The sequence below is a fragment of the Notechis scutatus genome, chromosome 1 (assembly GCF_049901735.1).
Source record: "Notechis scutatus isolate UNSWTSFEM ecotype Mainland chromosome 1, rNotScu1.2, whole genome shotgun sequence".
Taxonomy (NCBI): domain Eukaryota; kingdom Metazoa; phylum Chordata; class Lepidosauria; order Squamata; family Elapidae; genus Notechis; species Notechis scutatus.
Window position 1 is genome coordinate 229,827,818 of NC_142009.1, and position 20,942 is coordinate 229,848,759.

Consider the following 20,942-nt stretch of genomic DNA (forward strand, 5'->3'; position numbering starts at 1 on the left):
CTTCAACCATAACAACACAAGAGCACACAATAGATACAAACTCAAAGTAAACCGCACCAAACTTGATTGCAGGAAATACGACTTCAGCAATAGAGTGGTCAATGTCTGGAATACTCTACCCGACTCTGTAGTCTCTTCCCCAAACCCCAAAAACTTTAACCTTAGACTGTCTACTATTGACCTCACCCCTTTCCTAAGAGGTCTGTAGGGGCGTGCATAAGCGCACCAACGTGCCTACCGTCCCTGTCCTATTGTTTCTCTTATTCTTCTTTATTTTTCTTATATGTACCCATTTCATGTATTCACAACTATGTATACACTTATACTTATTATCTTGTAAACAATTGGCAAATCAAATAAATAAATAAATAAATAAAAGGCTTCAGGAGTCAACCTTGAGGCAAAATCAGGAGCCAGAGTCCTGGAAGCAGTTCATGACTGTGTACAATCATGTTCTGGTAACTCCTGTGATGCAGCTGGAACTAATCGTATCAGCTCTGCTGTTCCATTAGACTATTTCAGTGACATGAAGAAGGGGGATCTGCTGCTTGGGTAACACTTTATCCTCCATATTAAATTACCCTGGAGAGGACACTCCAGCTTTGCATATAGCATTGAAACAACATGGAAAGTGGCAGTTACCGGTTTCATGGCACAATACCATAGCCTCTTGAGATTGAAGGATGTCAATTCATTATTAAGTGAATCTGGTTTCCCCGTTGACTTTGCTTGTCAGAAGGGGATAACAAGACTCCCGGATGCTGCAACTGTCATAAATCTGAGACAATTGTCAAGCATCTGAATATAAATCACATAACCATGGGGATGCTGCAATGGTCCCAAGTGTGAAAAATGCTTCACAAATCACTTTTTTCAGTGCTGTTGTAACTTTGAACAGTCACTAAATGTACTGTTCTAAGTCAAGGATTACCTTATTTACACAAATAGCTGTCAGTAACTTTAGAGTTGCTGGTGGATTTTACTCAAGGAAAGATTGTGTCACGAGGGGAAAAAAATTTGAGGAAAATTCAAGACAAACAAAAAGAAACACTTTCATATACAGTACATATAGAGCAGGGGTGTCAAACTTGTGTCATCACAGCATTGTCACATGACCAGTGGTGGGATTCAAATTTTTTTACTACCAATTTTGAGGGTGTGGCTTGGTGGGCGTGACAGGGGAAGGATACTGTAAAATCTCCAGTCAGAGGTAGTATTTGGTGGTTCTCCAAACGACTCAAAATTTCCGCTACCAATTCTCCAGAACTGGTCAGAACCTGCTGAATACCACCTCTGCACATGACGTATCATGACTCCCCCCCCTTCACTAAAACGGGTGTGGGCATGGCCAGTACATGACACATTTGGCCTGCAGGCCGCAAGTTTGACAGCCCTGATTTACAGCATAGTTAAGTTTTGAACTTTGTTGTTTTCACATTTTGATAACTGGAAATGGAAGCCAATTGGATTGAAATAGAAACCAACACATGGTGGACTTTAATTAAAGAATTGTGACAGTTAAAGAGCTGGTGGTAAGGTGGTAGCAACTGTGCACTTACAAATTAAGTGGGGTGCTTAGTGTAACATGTCCTTGAGAATTTTGTTGGATACTATTACTGATACCCTGAACACTGAAGTCCAGCTTATGGGTTTCCCATAACTTTTCCACTGGTGAGAATGATGTTGGAGTCTTCATTCATTGCTGCAGCTGCTAACAAAGAAAGAAAGAAAGTCATGAAGTTGGAAGCAACTTTGATTGCCCTTATTAAAAACTGAATAGCAAAAAAAAAATGGATTGGATATTGTTACTTTCAAATGTATTTATTTATTACTCAAATTTATATGCCACCCACCTCATAGAAAGTGACTTTGGGCATCATACACCAATCCAATAAAAACAGTAAATAAATATGACAATCATAGCTAAAACCATTATATAATAATTATTACAAAGAATTAGAAATTATAAAAGCAGAGCTAAAACAGGAGAAGAAAATAATAAATGGGAGGATGTTAATAATAAGGGAGCCACCTCATGAGTTTACCTGTCCCCTAAGATGTTGGGAGGCCAACCTTATCTCTGGGGACAGAAAATTCCATAATATGGGCACCACAGCAGAAAAGGCCCCACTGCCTAGAATAAATCTCTTATATTTTTATAAATAACATTGGGTTTCTTTTCATGAGGGAAAGTTATAAACCCACATTACTTTAAGTGGGACACAATCTGCTTATGTCTTATAAATGAGACAATATCTTATGATGAAATAACTGAACAGTCAAAGTGATAAATACCAAATGTATAATGCTGAAAAAGGAAGCAAAAACTATCAAGAAGCTTTCTGTAATTCAAACAGTTTAAAATTACTCAACTGTCACAGAGAAGAGGGGATTAACATTCTCCAAAGCACCAGAGGCAGGACAAGAAGTATGTGCCACAGTGGCGCAGGGGTTAGAATGGAGTACTGCAGGCTACTTCTGCCGCCTGCCTGCAATTTGGCAATTCAAATCTCACCAGGCTCAAGGTTGACTCAGCCTTTCATCCTTCTGAGGTGGGTAAAATGAAGACCCAAAATTGTTGGGGGCAATATGCTGACTCTGTAAACTGCTTAGAGAGGGCTGTAAAGTGGTATATAAGTCTAAGTGCTATTGCTATTGCTACTGGGTGAAAGTTTGTCAAGGAGAGATCCTACCTAGAAGTAAGGAGAAATTTCCTGACAGTGAAAACAATTAAACATTGGAAGAGCTTCCTTCCTAGAGTTATGGCTGTTTCATCACTGGAAGTTTTCAAATAAAGATTGTTCTGTTTCCATATAGGAGAAACTTCACCAATGATTACAGAATTCTGAGTGGGATTCAGAGGTTTCCCAAGGCCGAATTTGATATAACTTTTTTTGGAGGTTAAGGGGAGATAAACTATCTTACAAGTTTGGTATTTCATCTCATGATTACTCCTCTCATCATGAGTCATCTCATGATGACTCTGTCTGTAGGCTCCCCATTTCTTTAAGCAAGGAGAAATTCCAGAACTGGATTCAGTTTTAGACTCCAGGGGGATAGAAAAAGGTTATTGGGCTGGTGTCCCTTTCTCCCTCTTTTAAAAAATATTTTCCCATACACGATTACCCATGGTCCAATTTGATGTGCTGTATCTGATGTATGTATAGTTTTGGTATACTTAAATCATATACAGTTTTTGCTACTCGCCCATATTTTCATGGGAAGGTTGCAAGCTGGATGATTTTAGTATGTACTTATATATAGCATTATTCACTCTTCTTTTTCTAGATGGCTGCTTCTTGCCCTCCCATGACATCTCTCAGCCAAAGAGCAAATACGCTACAGGTAGTCCTTGACTTATTGAGCCCAAATTTCCATTGCTAAGTGAATTTTGCCCTATTTTATGACTTTTCTTGCCACACTCTGTTAAGTGAATTGCTCCAGTTAAGTTAGCAACACAAATCTGGCTTCCCCATCCACTTTGCTTGTCATAAGTTCACAAAATGGGATCTCATGACCCCAGAAACTGTCATAAATATCAATCCAGGGTTAAACATCTGAATTATGATCATGTGACCATGGGGATCCTGCAAGAGTTGTAAGTGTGAAAAACGAGAAGTCACTTTTTTTCAGTGCTGTTATAACTTTGAATGGTCACTAAACAAACAAGGATTACCTGTATCTCCATTCTGGCAAATTTCTTAAGAAGTTCTGCTGTTTCTCCTATTGCAGAGAGAAACATTGGCCTAGCCCTAGACAGTCCTCAGTCAGAAAGGCAGCTGGTGCAATTCTTCTCACCTTTGGGCTCCACAAATTACTACATGGGTGGGTAGTTCAAAAGCCCAAGGGGAACAGTTGCGTTCCGTCTTCTCTTGACCCATTTCTGCCTTCGGACCTTTAGGCCTGTCCGATGACCTTTCTCAACACTGGTTCTCTTTTAAAAACTTCCCAGATACTCACCTTTTTGGCTTGTTCCTGCAAGGTTGTTGTTTCTTCTTCTCCTCCTCCTCCTCCTCCTCCTCCTCCTCCTCTTCTTCTCCTTCTCCCTCCGTTAAAAGCCACGAAGCCAAACCGCACCTAGCAGATGTTCAGCCGTGTCCTCACTTGGTCACGGTGTGAGTTCAGGGACTTGCCGGTCGGCTTGTTACTGCTACAAAACAACCCAATCTGGAACATAAGGAAGTCGCGGGAGTCATACAAGCGTGTCGTCAATGCTCTCCTGTCGACAGAGCCTCTAGGTGCGGGCTGCTGTCTCTTTAAAAGAGCTTTCTGCCCAGGTGAAGGGGGCGGAGCCTCCTCTCTCCCACTCCCTCTTTTCCTTCCCTCCGCGTCTGTCACCGAGGATTAGCAGCTGCAGCTCGCTCAGCGCCGGAGGATCAGGCTCTCCCGGGGAGCGAGAGCCAGATTGAGATTGCGCGGGGTGGGCTGGGGATGCCGGCATGTATGTTCGCCCTCCCGCCCTGGTGCAACTCGGACGCTCATCTTAGAGAGTGAGCAAAGGAGGCGAAAGAGGAGGAAGCTCAGCTTTGGGCTTCGCGCTGGGATTCCACTTCCTGGAGGGGCCCTCCCGGTGCACAGGTCTCCTGGGTTCCCTGCTTGACCGAGGGACAGAAGCCGCACCCGACCACAATGAAGGACCGGCTGGAGCAGCTGAAAGCGGTGAGTATCGACCACCCGGTCACTGGATCTCCCACCCGGAGGACCTGCAGGGAGATTCGGGAGAAAGAAGGACCTGGAATGGAAACCCCCTTTAATTCTGCGGGCTTTTTACTTCCTAAACATACACCAGATCCGGCAGCGAGAATTCATTGACACAGAGGGTGGAGGGGAAAGGCAGCTGGATGCGCCTGTAGAGTCATTTTTGGGAGAGGGGAGAATATAATTCAGGGACAGTACAGGTAATCCTCAATTTACGGCCATAATGGAGCCCAAAATTTATGTGGTTAAGTGAGACATTTGTGAAGTGAATGTTGACCCATTTTATGACCTTTCTTGCCTCAGTTGTTAAGTGAATCACTGCAGTTGATAAGTTAGTAACCTGGTTGTTAAGCAAGTCTGGCTTCCCTGTTGACTTTGCTAGTCAGAAGGTCCCAAAAGGGTCTTGGGATATAGCAACGGTCATAAATACAAACCGATTGCCAAGCACCTGAATTTTGATAGTGGGGATGATTGTGGTGATACCAGAAAGGTGGTAACTGTGAAAAACAATCGTAAGTCACTTTTTTCCAGTTGTAAGTGTTGTAAGTCGAGGACTACCTGTATTGCACCACTTCTGAGGTAAAAGGAAGCTGAGAGCATATCTGTCTGTCTGTTGATGTCTCCATTAAAAATAGCAAAGGGGTTGTAAGCCTGTTAGGTTTTAAACTTGCTAGAAAAATGAAGGAAGAAGGCGTGGGAAGAGGAAACACGCTGGGCTGAAGATGGGCAATCAGGCCAATTCTGAATGAAGGCCAACACTCCTTAGCACCCAGGGTGTGCGGTACAACCTGCAGGGCACGCAAATCCTGAGGTGGGGGGCACTACTGTTATCAACCACCTGCTGTATTTCTGAGTTGATGAGAAGAGGGACCTGGTTGTAGCAGTGTAGTCCCATTAGTAACAAGCTTAATTCAAGTAGTTGGAGAAGGAGTGGCAACGTAATGCCTTGGTAGCCTTTAGAAGCTTGAGGAGAGTTAATAGAGGAGTGGCACCCATTTTTTTCCATGCCTGAAGAACATAAATAGAATCTGCAGCTTCCTCCTATTTGATTTCCCTCCTTGTGACACTCAGGTTTTATCTAGTAAATGTAGCCTTGCGGCTAAACTATGAGCCTGGGGAACAAAGCTGTACTGAGATGTCATGAGAGGGTTAGGCATATCATGAGCTTAGGTTCCTACTTTATTTTATCTCTTACATTGACTTATTGAATGACTTGCAGCTGCCGAAGGTCACACAATTTAGACAGTCTTTTCTTAAAGGTCCTTTAGAGCATAAGGAACGAGTGTTTTGTTAAAACGCGGTGCAACTAACCATTTTACAGTTTCCATTTTTAAACTGAGCATTTGCAAAAAATAAATGCATCTGGTTTGTAAGACAAGTTTGCTTGTAATTCTCATTAAGTACATCATTCTTGTGTAAGCTACCTGTTCTTAGCAAGGAGTGATATTATAAGGCTGGTCATTCAGCTCAGGTCATTGGCACAAGGACAGCTTCTTATTGGCTGCACTGCCAAAAGATATTCAGTATGTGTGCCAGGCTTTGCAGAGGCCTAGCTATTTTAACCTTCTGGGAAGGCCTTTTGTACTGTTAAATTCCTAGGTAGGCTGGTTATTTTCTAAGAATAAAGTTATATGTGATCTGTACTTGCTGGGATACAGAATTAGCCATTTCCTGGCACACAGAGTACTGCTTGTCTCATGGAATGAACCAGTTGCTTAATGCTGCAACAGACGTTGTGATTCTGTCACTGGAAGTAGGAAGTAAATTAGGATTATTACAAGCATGGCTTAATTTATAGAAGAAGAGATGTTCAGGTCATTTTGTGAATTTGCACTGTTTTTTTTACACGTGCAAAGCAGCAGTTTGCATAATCATGATTTATTAAAGAAACTACAATTTTTTTAATTCATCCCATATATTTAGCCAGAAAGGATTGTTTACATGTCACAGAAGCTGGATTTACATGTATGATAAAACCCAAGGAAGCAAACCATATTTCGGCTTGGTATGGTGTACACATTCCAATCCTGTGTTAAAGAAAAGGCTGCATCATAGGAAAGAGAGTGCTGGCGAGGTTACTTGGTAGGTGCTACCAACATGCATTTCTTTTACATTTCACATGATCTGAGATTAAGTTCTGACCATGTGACTGCAGATAATCTGCAGGAGATGAAAATAGGAAGGCAAAAAACCGACAGGAGAAATAATGCTGGCTAACAGAAAAAGAACCTGCAACACTCAGGCGTTCTGGCCAGTTATGAAGAATGCTGAAAATTTTAGTTCAGCAATATCTAGAAACCAAAGGCTTCCAACTTTAGACTTTGTGTGGGGTCATCTTAGTTTTTGAGTTGAGTTGGCTTGATAGCTTTCCTTGGGTGAGCTTAATTTATTATGGTAAATCAAATTTGCTGTAGTCTTTTTCATCAGGCTTGTTTTCCAGTTCAGCTGATAACATATTAAATAAAACTGTCAAACAGCTGAAGTTAGAATTCAGATTTTAGAGGAAGACATACAAAAGAAGACCAGTAACAGTTACCCATTGTAGAAATTAGCAATAATAAGAATTCTCCAGCTTTGATAATGCAACAACTAACTCTCTGGCAGAGACATATAATGTGTTGTCCCAAAATAACATTTGCAGCCTTAAAACTCTGGGTTCATTTTTCAAAGCTTCTCCAAAAATTGTAACCATCTGTAATTCTTCATGTGATAAAAGAGGAGATTATTAATTATGCTGGGAATAATCCTATTCCCATAACTAAAAAGACTTGCTTTGGTCCACTTTTAATAGTGGCACAGCATTAAACCACAATAGTGCTTCTTAAAAAGACTAAGTACCCTTGTTATAATGAATGAGAAATCCTGGTTTAAAATCTATGAAATGTTATGAAATCAAATAATTAATTACTTTTAATTAAACTGTTTTAGTCTGCCTTTTGCCTTGAAGATTTGCTATTCTTGCTGAATTATATTGATTTGGGGATGGGTAATCTAATTTCTTGGGTGAGTGATATATGATTGCTATTAAAATAGACATTAGATCTATGCCTACTTATTGTTTAGCTTGTAATCTTGTTTCTCCTCAGAGCAACCAAAGTATTGTAAGCATTTACTCAGCTTTCAACATAATGCGCTACAATGAATCTTCTGCTTACTGAAAAAGTGTGAAACAAAAGTATCTGTTGTCAAACAAAGTTCCTTTTTCAAAACAAATTGTGCTGTTTGCTTATAAAGATTATTTTTATAATAAAGTGGAATAATTATATTTTTTACAAATTTTAAACTAGTACCAATTCTGCAGAAATTCTGCATTTGCTTATAAAGATTATTTTTATAATAAAGTGGAATAATTATATTTTTTTACAAATTTTAAACTAGGCAACCTGAATTCTGCAGAAATTCTGCACATTTGCATTTTGTTTTCAATATGTGTAATTCATTTTTCCTGCTCAAGTCATTGAGCAATATAACCGACTGTGCTGCATATTAAAACCCTGACATTAGGAAAAGCAACTGAATTTCCTTCTGGTAAAACCTCCCAGGCATTTCAATAAATGTTTTTTTTTAACATACAGATTTTAAAAAGTAAAATAATGAATAGTCACCTATTTTGCCCTTGAACAGAATTTTGGAGCAAATATAGTGGTAATCTTTTGATTGGGAGCAAGTAAATTATTTTTCTCTTTCTCATTCTCTTTAATCTTAAATGTTTGTGAGTATGTGAGTGTTTTGAATTGTACTAAATTGTAATGGTAACCCTATGAGCCATAATACCTGGAATTTTGATTCCTTATACTTTCCATAAATTCTTCTTTCTGGATAGATCTGTGAAGGAATGAGGGACTTATGAATCTTTTATTTCAAGAGTCCCACCCCTGGTCCACAGACTGCTACTGGCCAATGGCCTGTTCTCTATGCCTCTATCTTGCTTTGCCTGGCACAAAAGTTAATCCAGTGGGGGAAATCGCCTTTTGTTTTCTCCTGCTGAATTTGAAGGGGGTGAACTCTGCACTTTCCTGCATTTGGAGGGTCCAAAGTCAATGGAACATTTTGAGGGAATGGACTACAATTATGATGACCTTGCACAAATGAACTACTACTTTCTCTGCCCAGCTTCAGAAAGAGCCTGGCAAAGGACAGAAAGGAGTGACAGATTTAATCAGGATTATAAAACTATCAATCAGGAGAAGAGAAGATAAAATGCTCGGGAGAGAGAAGGGGATTAATTTTATTTTTATTTCTCTGTGAACTTAAATTCCAAACAGGCAGTGATTTTATGGAGGACTACAATTAGGGAGGGAGTTTCTGGACAATAGTTGATGACATCCCCCCGCCCCCCTTCTTGATGGAAAAGGTTCCAGGTGGAGGGGGAACAGTCAGGAAGAGAAACATTCCAACATGGAGTTTTTTCCTGCTTCCTTGGCACAACTGCATATAACATTCCTTGAGTGTTATATCCATGACAGAAGCAGAAGCCTATGTCCTGCGGTGGTTTTGATTGTGGTCTCATCTGAGTGAGAACCTTGACTCTAGAGGGTATTCCTTCAAATATCAGAGGAAAAACCACATTGTTGAATGCTGTTTCTGTGTTTGGGGACCTGGGGTGGTTTGGATAAAGATTTAGTCTCACTATCTGGGCCACATAATTTTCTCTTTGTGTAATAGTTCATAGAATAACAGAGTAGGAAGGGATCTTGGAGGTCATCTAGTCCAACCCCCTGCTCGAGCAGGAGAGTTCATTTGTGCACTGTCTCCACAAGCAGGTAAATCTTTCACTATGTAATCTGAAATGTGAAATGATGTGCCCATAAACATGCTTTTTCTTCTTTTTAAAGGGAAAGTAAAATGGTTTTGGAGCACATATTACTATTCTGAATATATAGCTGTATCCCCCTCCCTCATATTTAGTTCCTGAAGAGGATGTATACAGCTTGAACTCTACAATTTGGATGTCCATTATAAGAGGATAGCTTAAATTTCCCCATCTCTTTACAATTTAGTAACACAACAAGGTTAGATGTGAAAAGTCCATTTCTTTCTTACATGAGAGCTGTAGATTTAATTGGAGGCTAATTAATTAATCTGACCCAATACCCAATTCAGAATATACAAACTGAGAACTAACCCACTAGCTTTGTTTAAATTATTTCAAGTTACCTGCTATTCTCTAAGACTGCCCCCACCACACAGACAAACAAGTCACCAGAATATAAACTGATAGCAAACCACACTCCTTACTAGCACTGATGTCGTTACCTAGTTTGGGTAATGAAATGTCTGCAAGAAAATAAGCAAGCTCAGAGAGCACCAAGGACCCCTCATGTCAACTCTGAGCTACAAATATTCTCCTTTACTTTTACCTGCTATTTACCATTATCCTTTTTATTGAAGACAGTTCTTGATTGACCACAGCCCAAGATTCATCCATCTAATACATCACTGTCAACAATAAAATCTTAATATATTTACAGTATTCTGACTTCTGGGCATGGAAAAGACACTGTTACTATGTTTTAGGTATTTTTCTCTGCTTGTAATCAGAAGCTCTATACTTCTGCTAGAGTTCAAAACTTATATTTTAAGAGTGAAATACTGTGCAACTATAATAATTATATTTACAACATAAAGAAGTATGTTCCTGATATGGCCCTTAATATCAGATCTGGAACTTATGTGAATTCCTTTTTCCCTTCAGTGCCCCCTCTCACCCTCACCCTTGCATGAGTGAAATCTTTCCTTTTAGAAATTATTTCAATCCTAAAATCATGAGAATATCTGATTTTCTGTGTAAAAAAGCAAAGCTCCTTAAACTTAAAACTCCATTCTTGGGGAAAAATAATCAGACAGAATGTAATGGCTTCTTATAATTTTTTTAGAGGAAATTTTTCTTTAAAAAAAATACCTGCCAACTAACAGGTGAAGTTTGTTCTATCAAGTGGAGTTTGGTTTTACTGCTTTGGCTCATCGGTGATACCACATGGATTCAAAAAAAATTCTATGAATCAAACAAAAAATACAGAACTTGTTATACCTCCAGGCAGAGTTTTGAATCATTTGATTGGTTATCCAAAGAAAACACTTCAGAATAAGATTTAGAAATAGAGAGAAGGCATTTCTTTTGACTTTGATTCTTCAACCTATGATAAATTCCATCTCTGAATTTAAACCTTTATCCTTTCTTCATTGGAATGTGTGTACCTTGCAAGTTTCCCACAAAATGAGCAAGTTACATTTTTATTAGACTAAACTACAAGTTACTTAAAAACGGAGCTGAAACTACAAAGGAAAGAATGAGTCAGATGGACAGGGGTGTCACTGCTCAAAACAAATTTATTTTTCAACATATTTAGAAATCTCTCTTTAAAAAACTGCTCCTCTCTTTAAAAAAAACTAACTATTAAAAGCAAAATAAACAAAGCTTCTTGGTGGATCTACCTATAATTAAAAGGCAGGTTTCAAACCTGCATTAGGAGGAAAATAATATCAGACTCATGATGTTTTAAAGAGATCTAGAAAATAAAAAAAAAGATAATTGGCACTGCTGGAAGCACCCTTTCATTTCCAAGGTCACCTTTTCTTTGGATAAAACTTAAAATGAAACAAAATCAATTCTGATAAATTTTACTGTAATTGTGTTGTCCTTTTCAAAAAAGTTCTTGCATCATTTGTGGTTATTGTCCTATTAATTTAAACCATAGGTTTAGAAAAATATAGCATCTGTACTATTCACAATAGATGGAAGTGCTAAACTGACTCTAACTGACCTCAACAGGAGTTGGACCAAGTTAAAATTATATTTGGATGGGAGACTATCAGGAAATCCCAAGTTTGCAGATTAGACTGGGACCTCCCCGCCCCCACCCCCAAAAAAACAACCCCAAAAGTGGCAATGGCAATTGGTTTCCATCAACTACCAAAAACTACATGAAACTCCAGGAAATGGGCTTGATTTGAGAGCATCTGTTTTCATTTTTTTTCCTCACCGGCTGTCAACAGGTTCTCTTCAGAGATACAGGTCACTCCAGACAGCTGAGCTTCTGGCATATATACTCTTCTCCTACTCAGGGAGTAGGGAAGAGTGCTCTGTACACACCAAGAAGTTCTTTTCTTTCTTTCTTTCTTTCTTTCTTTCTTTCTTTCTTTCTTTCTTTCTTTCTTTCTTTCTTTCTTTCTTTCTTTCTTTCTTTCTTTCTTTCTTTCTTTCTTTCTTTCTTTCTTTCTTTCTTTCTTTCTTTCTATCCTGCCTTTATTATTTTTGTAAATAAGGCAATGAACCTTGGTGGGATTCAAATAATTTAACAACCGGTTCTCTGCCCTAATGATTTCTTCCAACAACCAGTTCACCAAACTTCTCAGAAACTTAACAACCAGTTCTCTCGAACTGGTGCGAACTGGCTGAATCCCACCACTGCAATGAACACACCTACTACCTTCTCCTCCTATTTCCCCCACAACAGCCCTGTGAAGTGAGTTGGGCTGACTACCCAAAGTCACCCATCTGGCTTTCATGCTTAAGGCAGAACTAGAACTCACATTCCCCTGGTTTCTACTCTGGTGCCTTTACCACTAGACTAGACTATATTTTAAATTATTTTTGAAGGGATCGTGACAGCAAATGGTTAAAGCAGGTTTCACAAGAGTTAGTCTTTTTATTTACTGATACCACTGCAGTTCAGCACATGTAAAAGTTCCTACATGACAAATCTAATTACAGGTTCTTGCTGCAACAGTTCTGTAGCATACAGAATCTTTGTGCTATACTGTAGAAGTCAGCTTGCAAATAGACTAAAGGAACAGTTTGGATGTATGGTGTGGAAGCAAGGGAAACAAGAGTTACAGACTTTTTTATTTGCTTGCATAGCAACTCTGTGAGACAGTGAGTTGCTCTAAATCACATGGTTTGTCCATTCATCTAAGCAGGAACTTGACCTTTGAGCCCCCACTCTAACATCTGCTATTACGAAAGTTTGTCAGAATGTGTACTGCCAGTAACAGAACCAAATCTTTTGGGTAAATAGATAGATAGATACAGACAAATCCTTTATCTCTCAGCATATTCATTTATAGAGAAAATACAGGCACAATTAAATAGCATACATGTCCCTGTCAGATAACAGAATGCAGGCTGTTCCTTGTGGTTTCCTGAATTAAAAACTGTAGATGTACTTCCTTAAAAATATTTTTTTTAAAGTTGGGTTGTATGTAGAGAGTGTATGGACAGCTATTGCTGTGTGAACTGAAAAATGTGGAAGCTGAAACAGGGATAATCAGCATGAACTGGTAAACGAGGGTGCTGCTTCTTCCCAACTTCCTCTGAATGGGGAACTGGCTAGATAGCTGTTTGAGTAAGTAATGTTTGACAGAGTGTAGTGAGAGCAAAGGACTTCTGGATGTATGTCATGGATGAAGGCTGCAAGGAACCTATGCCTAAAGTCTCTGGATCATGACAGTACAGTATATTGTTTGAAAGGGTACAGAAGATTTTATAGGATTGTAAGATTTACGATCCTATAAGAACAGATGACAAATTATTTTACTTATTTAAAAATCTTAATCACCTAATAGCCAAAGGTCCCTGGACACTTTGCAATAAAACACACTGAACAATACAGTTTGAATAAAAACATCTACAATAATGTCAAATAAAATGGAAAATGGAATATCATATAGACTAGATAGAAGCAAGACAGTATCATCTAAAACCACGGGAATTAAAAATAATTAAACTACAGTTAAAAGGCAATTAAAAAGCCTGGGGAAATAGGTCTTCAACTGGTACTTGTCAGCCCCATTAAATAGACCAGACAATGAAATCAACTTCCCAGCGTGTCTACAACTATTTTTATTGAGACTTGTTAGAATAACAATGACATACAACTCTGATTTTTCTGTACCTCCCTCTAGTTTAGTGAATTAGGGTGGTGTCTATCTCAGCTGTTTCTGAATGTTACATGGATGTTCTGGATTTTAAAAATACCTTAGCCCAGAGGTCTCCAACCTTGACAACTTTAAGACTTGTGGACTTCAACTCCCAGAATTCCTCAGCCAGCAAAGCCAGCAAAGGAATTCTGGGAGTTGAAGTCCACAAGTCTTAAAGTTGTCAAGGTTGGAGACCCCTGCCTTAGCCCACCTTACTTGGGTCTGCTGATTTATTTATTTTTATTCATTTATTTTATTTTGTCAAGCGATTATAAGATCTTCCTCAAGATCATTTTCCTTATTCTCTAGACTAGAATGAGACCAATGCTGGCATTAGGCAAAATACTCCTGCATCCTTATTATTGTCGTGTCAGTTGAATCTTTGTTTCTTTTTGGAGCTATTTTCTTTCCTGTTGATACCTTCTTTACTGAAAGTAAGCTTTCTTTGCACAGTGTAAATTTAAATGTTGCTAAAGAAAATGCTCTATGATGATTGGCATCAAATAATTATCTTACAAGTCTTACCTTTCTTTCTAGAATCATAGGAATGCTTTGTACAACTTGATAGACAATAGCTAGGCTGAAATATTGTGTAAGGCATAGTATGGAATCATGATTTATTACAGTGGTGGGCAACCTGTAGCCATTGGGGCATATGCCCAGCATGGCCAGAATTTAGTGGTAAACTGATCTAATATTAGCATTGCAATATTTTGTGCTTTTGTTTCAAAATTAATGGGAGGATTGGGAGCAGGGGGATTTCAGGACAGCAAAGTACTCCCATTTACTTAACACCATGAAAAATAGCTATCATTTTAATGAAATGCATAATTAAATTTGGTTTTAGGAAACTACAGATAGTAAACTGCAACTGTCATACCAGGAATTCACAGTAATGACAACTTCATTCCACCCAGTGTGCTATGGATGGATTTGAGAGGTGGTAAATGCCAAAATTAATGTTAACTCTCAGGAAAGTTCATGAGTAAAAGTATGGATTAAAACTCATTATCCTTTTCAGGAAGTTCTTGTTTTAACCAGCTGTGGCACCTGTGTCATAACACTTGAAACTGATGGGAATTTCCATATAAATGTGGTTAGGTTTGTAACTGTAAGCATGAAGATGCAGCCAGCAGTTGTTTGTGCACATCAACAGCAAATTTGTACACAAGCAAAAGAATAAAGGAACCTCTAGGTGAAGGATGCATTTTGATCCAAAACTTTTCAGAAGCCTTCTTTGAGGAAAACTTTCGGATGGTAGTTGTCAGCTTGATGTGTAAATGGTTAGCTTTGTGTTTCCTCTCTTAACTTGTATGCAGTGACTAGAAATTTTAAACAGTATAGACTATGGATCCTGGTTCTGCCTGCTATCTCCCTTAAACAGAATGGGATCAAATGGCTGTGTGGGAAGAACCCAGCTTTAGAAAATTTGAGTTTGAAAATGGATCTCTGCAGAAAAAAAAAATTCCCCCAATTTTCCTCAATGCATCCCTATGGAAGAGGCAGTTAGGCAGTAACTTAACATGTTGCTGACTGTTCCAGTCTAAGACATTTCCCATCAGATGACCTGGAGCTGCACATATGCAGTCTGCCTGTGCTTCCCAGTATACATCAATAAATGAAATCACAACATGTCATTTCGTTATTCAGAAGAAAATAGAAACACTCCCACTGCTGGATCTTGACAGACTAGAACACTGGGCTGTATCTAACAAAATGAAATTCAATGTAGAGAAAAGTAAAGTCCTACACAGGCAAGAAAAACCAAAAGTACACATATAGACTGTGTGAAACCAGGCTCAATAGCAGTAACTGTGAGAGGGATCTTGGAGTCTTAGTGGACAACCAGATAAATATGAGCCAGCAATGTGCAGCCGCCGCCAAAAAAGCTAATGCAATCCTAAATTGCATTAATAGAGGGATACAATCAAGATCACGGGAAGTACTAATATCACTCTATAAAGCCTTAGTAAGACCACACTGCGTCCAGTTTTGTTCACCACATTATAAAAAAGATGATGAGACTCTAGAAAAAGTACAGAGAAGAGCAACTAGGATGATTAGGGGACTAGAGGCTAAAACATACAACGAACTGTTGCAGGAACTGGGCTTGGCTAGTCTAGTAAAGAGAAGGACCAGGGGAGACATGATAGTGCTCTTCCAATATTTGAGAGGCTGCCACAGGGAGGAAGGGGTCAAGCTATTTTCTAAAGCACCTGTAGGCCAGACAAGGAATAATGAATGGAAACTGAACAAGGAGAGATTTAACCTGGAAATAAGGAGAAACTTTCTGACAGTGAGAACAATCAACCAATGGAACAGCTTGCCCTTGGAAGTTGTGGGAGCGCCATCACTTGAGACTTTCAAGAAGAGATTAGACTGCCATTTGTCAGAAATGGTGTAGGGTCTCCGGCTTGGGTGGGGGGTTTGGACTAGATGACCTACAACAGTGATCCCCAACCTTTTTGACGCCGCGGCCCGGTACCGGCATCAGCTGGGCGCCGCGGCCCGGTACCGGCATCAACTGGGCGCCGCCATCTTTTTTTGACGAAAAAGTGGCGGCACCAGCGCTTCCGGTGAGCTTTTTCGGGTAGAAATGGCTTTCTACCTGGAAAAGCTCACTGGAAGCGCTGGCGCCGCCATCTTTTTTTGATGAAAAAGTTCTTCCGGTGAGCTTTCTACCCGGAAAAGCTCACCGGAAGCACTTTTTTACCAAAAAAAGATGGCGGCGCCCAGCAACCAGTGGCCCGGTAAGACTTGTTCCGCGGACCGGTACCGGTCCGCGGACTGGCGGTTGGGGACCCCTGACCTACAAGGTCCTTTCCAACTCTGATTATCTGTTATCTGCTGGTAAAGTGGTTGGAACAATTCCAGCAGTTGTACACTACAGTTGTACCCCTTTATTTTACAAATTTATTTTACAAAATAAATTTGGGAATTGGGAAATGTGGGTTGAGATACAGGAGCAAATAATTTCACTTTTTATTTTGATCATTATATTCCTGAAAGGAAAGGTGCTTTTTGCCCTCTCTAGCATGTTTAGGATGTGAGATATCCGAGGAATACGAGTGGGCAGGATTGCACTTCCACTGAACCTATTTTTCAATATCCTAATCATGGAATGCAGGAAGACTAGGGTTAGGGCTATACATGTTTTTAAATAACTCCATTGTTCCTGTACCAAATGATTTCCCCAAAGGTAGAAACATTACTCTGCCCCACAGAACAGAGTTTAAACCGAGAGCTCTACCTTTTGAATCTGTGTGACATTAAAAGTCAACTGTCTGATTACAGCTTAATAACAAAGATGGAAAATATCGGATACATTAAAAGCAACGCATCCCTTGAAGAATGTTTTTTTTTAATTAGCCTATTTTTAGAAACACAGAATAACTTGAGTGCTTAGTGTAATAATGGAAATATCCAGTACTTCCAGTTCTTATTTCCCATTGTCAGTGTTTCTCAACTTTAGCTCCCCCAGCTTGCTCATTGTTGTTTCTTTGATCATTGTCCTGTTCAGCATTCTGGCTGGGAGAATACTGGGAGCTGAAGTCCTCACATCTGAAAGCTTGGAAAATATTCACATTGTTCTGTTCAACCTTCCATCTTGCAACCCAGCATGTTGTGCTCTTTTCTTCCAGCTCTATGTCCTAATGTGTCCTAATGTGCAGACTGGTTAAATATGTGTTTAGCATTGCCTGGTAACAGGGAGAGGTCTGCAGTTTGTACCAAATAAACTCAATTTCAAGAGTTGGCATAGAAAGTTTTGCTATTAATGGCAGCATCTCAGACGTGGAATGTTAGACATTTATCAGTACTTTTGACCTTCAAAAAAAAAGGTGGAGGAGACTAGAAAACATTGAAGGATGTACTAAAATGTGAACCTGTAAAGCTGAATAAAAATATTGACTGCAAACCAATGTGACTGCATTGGTTTGCAGCATCTCCCCCCCCCACCCCCCGCCCCCCAAGATTTAAATACACTGGTGTCTCAGTAGAACTTCTGTATATTTGCTAGAAAAAAATCAGTAAATATAGTCTGTAACAATCATTAGCTGAGACATGGCTACTTAGTAGCTCCAAAGGAGGAACAGAAGATATGAAGAATATTTCAAGTTAATAGATAGAAGTGTTCCAAATCTTTTTCCCTGCATTTTTTTGTAGTTTTGGGAATACAGATGTTCATTTTAGCTGTTCTGCTGATTTTTTCTCATGCCAAAGTATAATCCACCTTTTCTCAATGATCTTTTCTGGTATTATAAACTTGGGATCAGTGCTCCATCTGGTTAAAGATATTGTCTTGGTGTTGCTTCCAGGCAGGAGAATGCATTCCCTTAAACATTGTGCTTGGCCTCACTCCTGCATTTTAGGAAAAGTAAAACCTTTTATTTGAAGCAGATTAGTTTGAATTAGTAGTCATTTAAAACATTTTAAATAAGATTTTAATCATGTAAGTTGCATGTTGTTGGCTATCTTGATTACAATCTAGGTAGAAACGTGGATATCAGTTGTGAATGACAACAGCCTTGCTATTTCTGTAAGCTTGACTGAATACAACAAACCAAAAAATCAATTCAAGAGGAAAGTTAAAACTATTTCTATTGATTGAGATCAGCTATAATAACAGAACCTTGGAAATCTGATTATGTTCTCTCCTTTTATTATTTATAGTTCAATGAATTAGGGAGATATCTGCCAGAGCCACTTCCTAATGTTATCTGACTATTGTGGACTTATAACTTATGTTATATTTCTTGTCAACTTGGCAAGAAAGCTTGCATATTTCTTCCAAGATCATCTTCTTTACAGGCTGTATAATACAGTTTTATTGATTTACTCAGGATAAATATATTTATTATGTGCACTTAATCTGTTACCAACTTGCTCTTTAGACCAAAGAATTCAAGAAGAGGGATGGTGTTGAAATACAGGAAGTCCTCAGCTTATGACTTAGTTGCTTAGCAAATAGAGTTATGACAGACCTCCCCAGAGTAACTTACAACCTGGTTTTGAAGTTCCAGATACAGATACAGATAATCAGAGTTGGAAGGGACCTTGTAGGTCATCTAGTCCAACCCCCCACCCAAGCAGGAGACCCTATACCATTTCTGACAAATGGCACTCCAATCTCTTCTTGAAAGTCTCAAGTGATGATGCTCCCACAACTTCCGAGGACAAAGTGTTCCACTGGTTGATTGTTCTCACTGTCAGAAAGTTTATCCTTATTTCCAGCTTAAATCTCTCCTTGTTCAGTTTCCATCCATTATTCCTTGTCTGGCCTACAGGTGCTTTAGAAAATAGCTTGACCTCTTCCTCCGTGTGGCAGCCCCTCAAATATTGGAAGACTGCTGTCATGTCTCCCCTGGTCCTTCTCTTCACTAGACTAGCCAAGCCCAGTTCCTGCAACTGTTCGTTGTATGTTTTAGCCTCCAGTCCCCTAATCATCCTGGTTGCTCTTCTCTGTACTTTTTCTAAAGTCTCAACATCTTTTTTATAATGTGGTGACCAAAACTGGATGCAGTACCCTAGGTGTGGTCTTACTAAGGCTTTATAGAGTAGTATTAGTACTTCCCTTGATCTTGACTGTATCCCTCTGTTAATACAATTTAGGATTGCATTAGCTTTTTTGGCTGCTGCTGCACACTGCTGGCTCATATTTAACTGGTTGTCCACTAAGACTCCAAGATCTGTGTCCCCCCCCAGCAATCATGTGATCATATTTTGGATGCTTGGCAGCCACCTACTTTTACAGTAGCATCCCTTGTGACCACGATTTAACATGGTTTTGCCTGAAACCAGCATTTACTTCTGGTTTCCAGAAAAATGCCATTTGGGTACAATGCATTCACTTAATCATGGTATTTGCTTAATGACCACCACAGGAAAGGTCATAAAATTGAGTGTGGTTGCATGATGACCTGCTTAATGACCAATATGACTATAATTCCAGGCTCAATTACTGCTGTAATTTAAGGACCCTCTGTATGTGATTTCTGTACTCGGCAATGGATTAATAACATATTCACAGAAGGACGTTCTGGTGGTTTTTCAATCCTACTGTTTAGCTCCTCAAAGAAAATAATTCAGTGACATGTAAGAAACATCATCCTCCCTTGAGTTTCTGGTGCAATGGATGGAGCCCAGGTATCTGTTTTCAGTACTAGGGATGAATCACTGTTGACAATTGCAACCTCTCCACACCCCATGCCCTTAGAGCAAAGGAAAATAGCAGTTTGTGTCTCTGCCAATGTTGACATACACACCTTCTACTTTTATGACTGGGAATGCCTTAAGAAGAATGCCCTTAGAAATGGGAAATCCTGTGCAATCCAGTCCAGTAACTACTAGAAGACATACACATTTAGAAACTGAAATTAATGTGCACGGAATGGTTTCCTTTTTTATGTGCTTGCACATCTGCATTGTTTTAACATTCTGCATGTTTAGTATTTAATATTTACTACAAATGTGACTGCATATATAGACCAAAATGGTTCCGTAGGCAATCTCATTTTAGTGGATTCTAAAATCCCTCAAGTGTCTGCATGTTGCCAGAATTGCCATCCTCCTTTACCCAACCTGGGGCATTCCTCTCTGTGCAAATCCTCTCTGTGCAACCCCCAAGCACCACCCACCCATTCATTAGCTTAAAGGCTTTCTTTGTCGAGCATGTTGGTGTAATGCAATTAGATAAGGACAGCAGCCATCTGGTCTGATTTTTCTCAGGCTGAGGAACGCAGGGTGCAAAGGCTGAGTTGGGGCATTTTCTCCTTTCCCACCCTGTTGAGAGCATGGGGCACTGGTGAAGCTCAGAAAGGGATGAGACTCTGTTAGCCTTTCTGTGTTGTAAAAAAACGTATGTTAGAGGAATAAGAATACTGAGAATCTCTGTGGTGCCACGTCGTAAAATAAATGTAGATTAAGATGAAGGAGAAAATGGAAGAAAGTTTTTAGCCCCTCTCACATCAGCTTTGTAAGAAATGCTCGAAGAGGGACAAATTCTCCAAAGGGGGAAGGTGATTATATGAGGTTGTTAGTGTATTCCTAAAAGTGGTGAGAGCAAACAAGTATCCTCCTCTAACCGCAGTCTGCTAATGCTGCTTGTTCAGTGTGAGGCACATTCAGGACTAGATGGGAGATTAGCTGTGCTCCTTTTGAGCCAGATGACTCAGTGACTGTTCAACTAATATAACCTCTGACCTCCATTTTGTAAGACTCTAAAAACATTTCATTGCAGAAACCAGACTTCTGCTGCTCGGAGAGAAGACTTTTTATGCCTGTCTAGATTATTACATTTCTCTCCTTCCTTTTTTCTGTAAAAGATG

At 39.4% G+C, this 20,942-nt stretch overlaps 1 protein-coding gene and 1 long non-coding RNA gene across 5 annotated transcripts in view; one reads left to right on the top strand and one right to left on the bottom strand.

Annotated features, from left to right (window-relative positions):
• Positions 1-1,474: 1,474 nt before the first annotated feature.
• Positions 1,475-4,275, bottom strand: LOC148133245 (uncharacterized). Its single transcript, XR_015746606.1, has 2 exons — positions 3,961-4,275; positions 1,475-1,711 (listed from the first exon to the last, which is right to left on the bottom strand). It is a non-coding gene; the product is annotated as an uncharacterized LOC148133245 (long non-coding RNA).
• Positions 4,276-4,311: 36 nt separating this feature from the next.
• The window catches only part of STX3 (syntaxin 3), a 56,497-nt gene continuing 39,866 nt past the window's right edge, over positions 4,312-20,942 (top strand). For 3 of the 4 annotated variants that reach the window (XM_087950560.1, XM_087950562.1, XM_087950561.1), the window contains exon 1: positions 4,313-4,659. In XM_087950560.1, coding sequence (XP_087806686.1) covers positions 4,630-4,659 — 30 coding nt within the window. In that variant the 5' untranslated portion in view covers positions 4,313-4,629. Of the gene's footprint in view, positions 4,660-20,942 lie in introns of all 4 variants that reach the window. The other variant, XM_026685369.2, reaches the window with a different exon arrangement.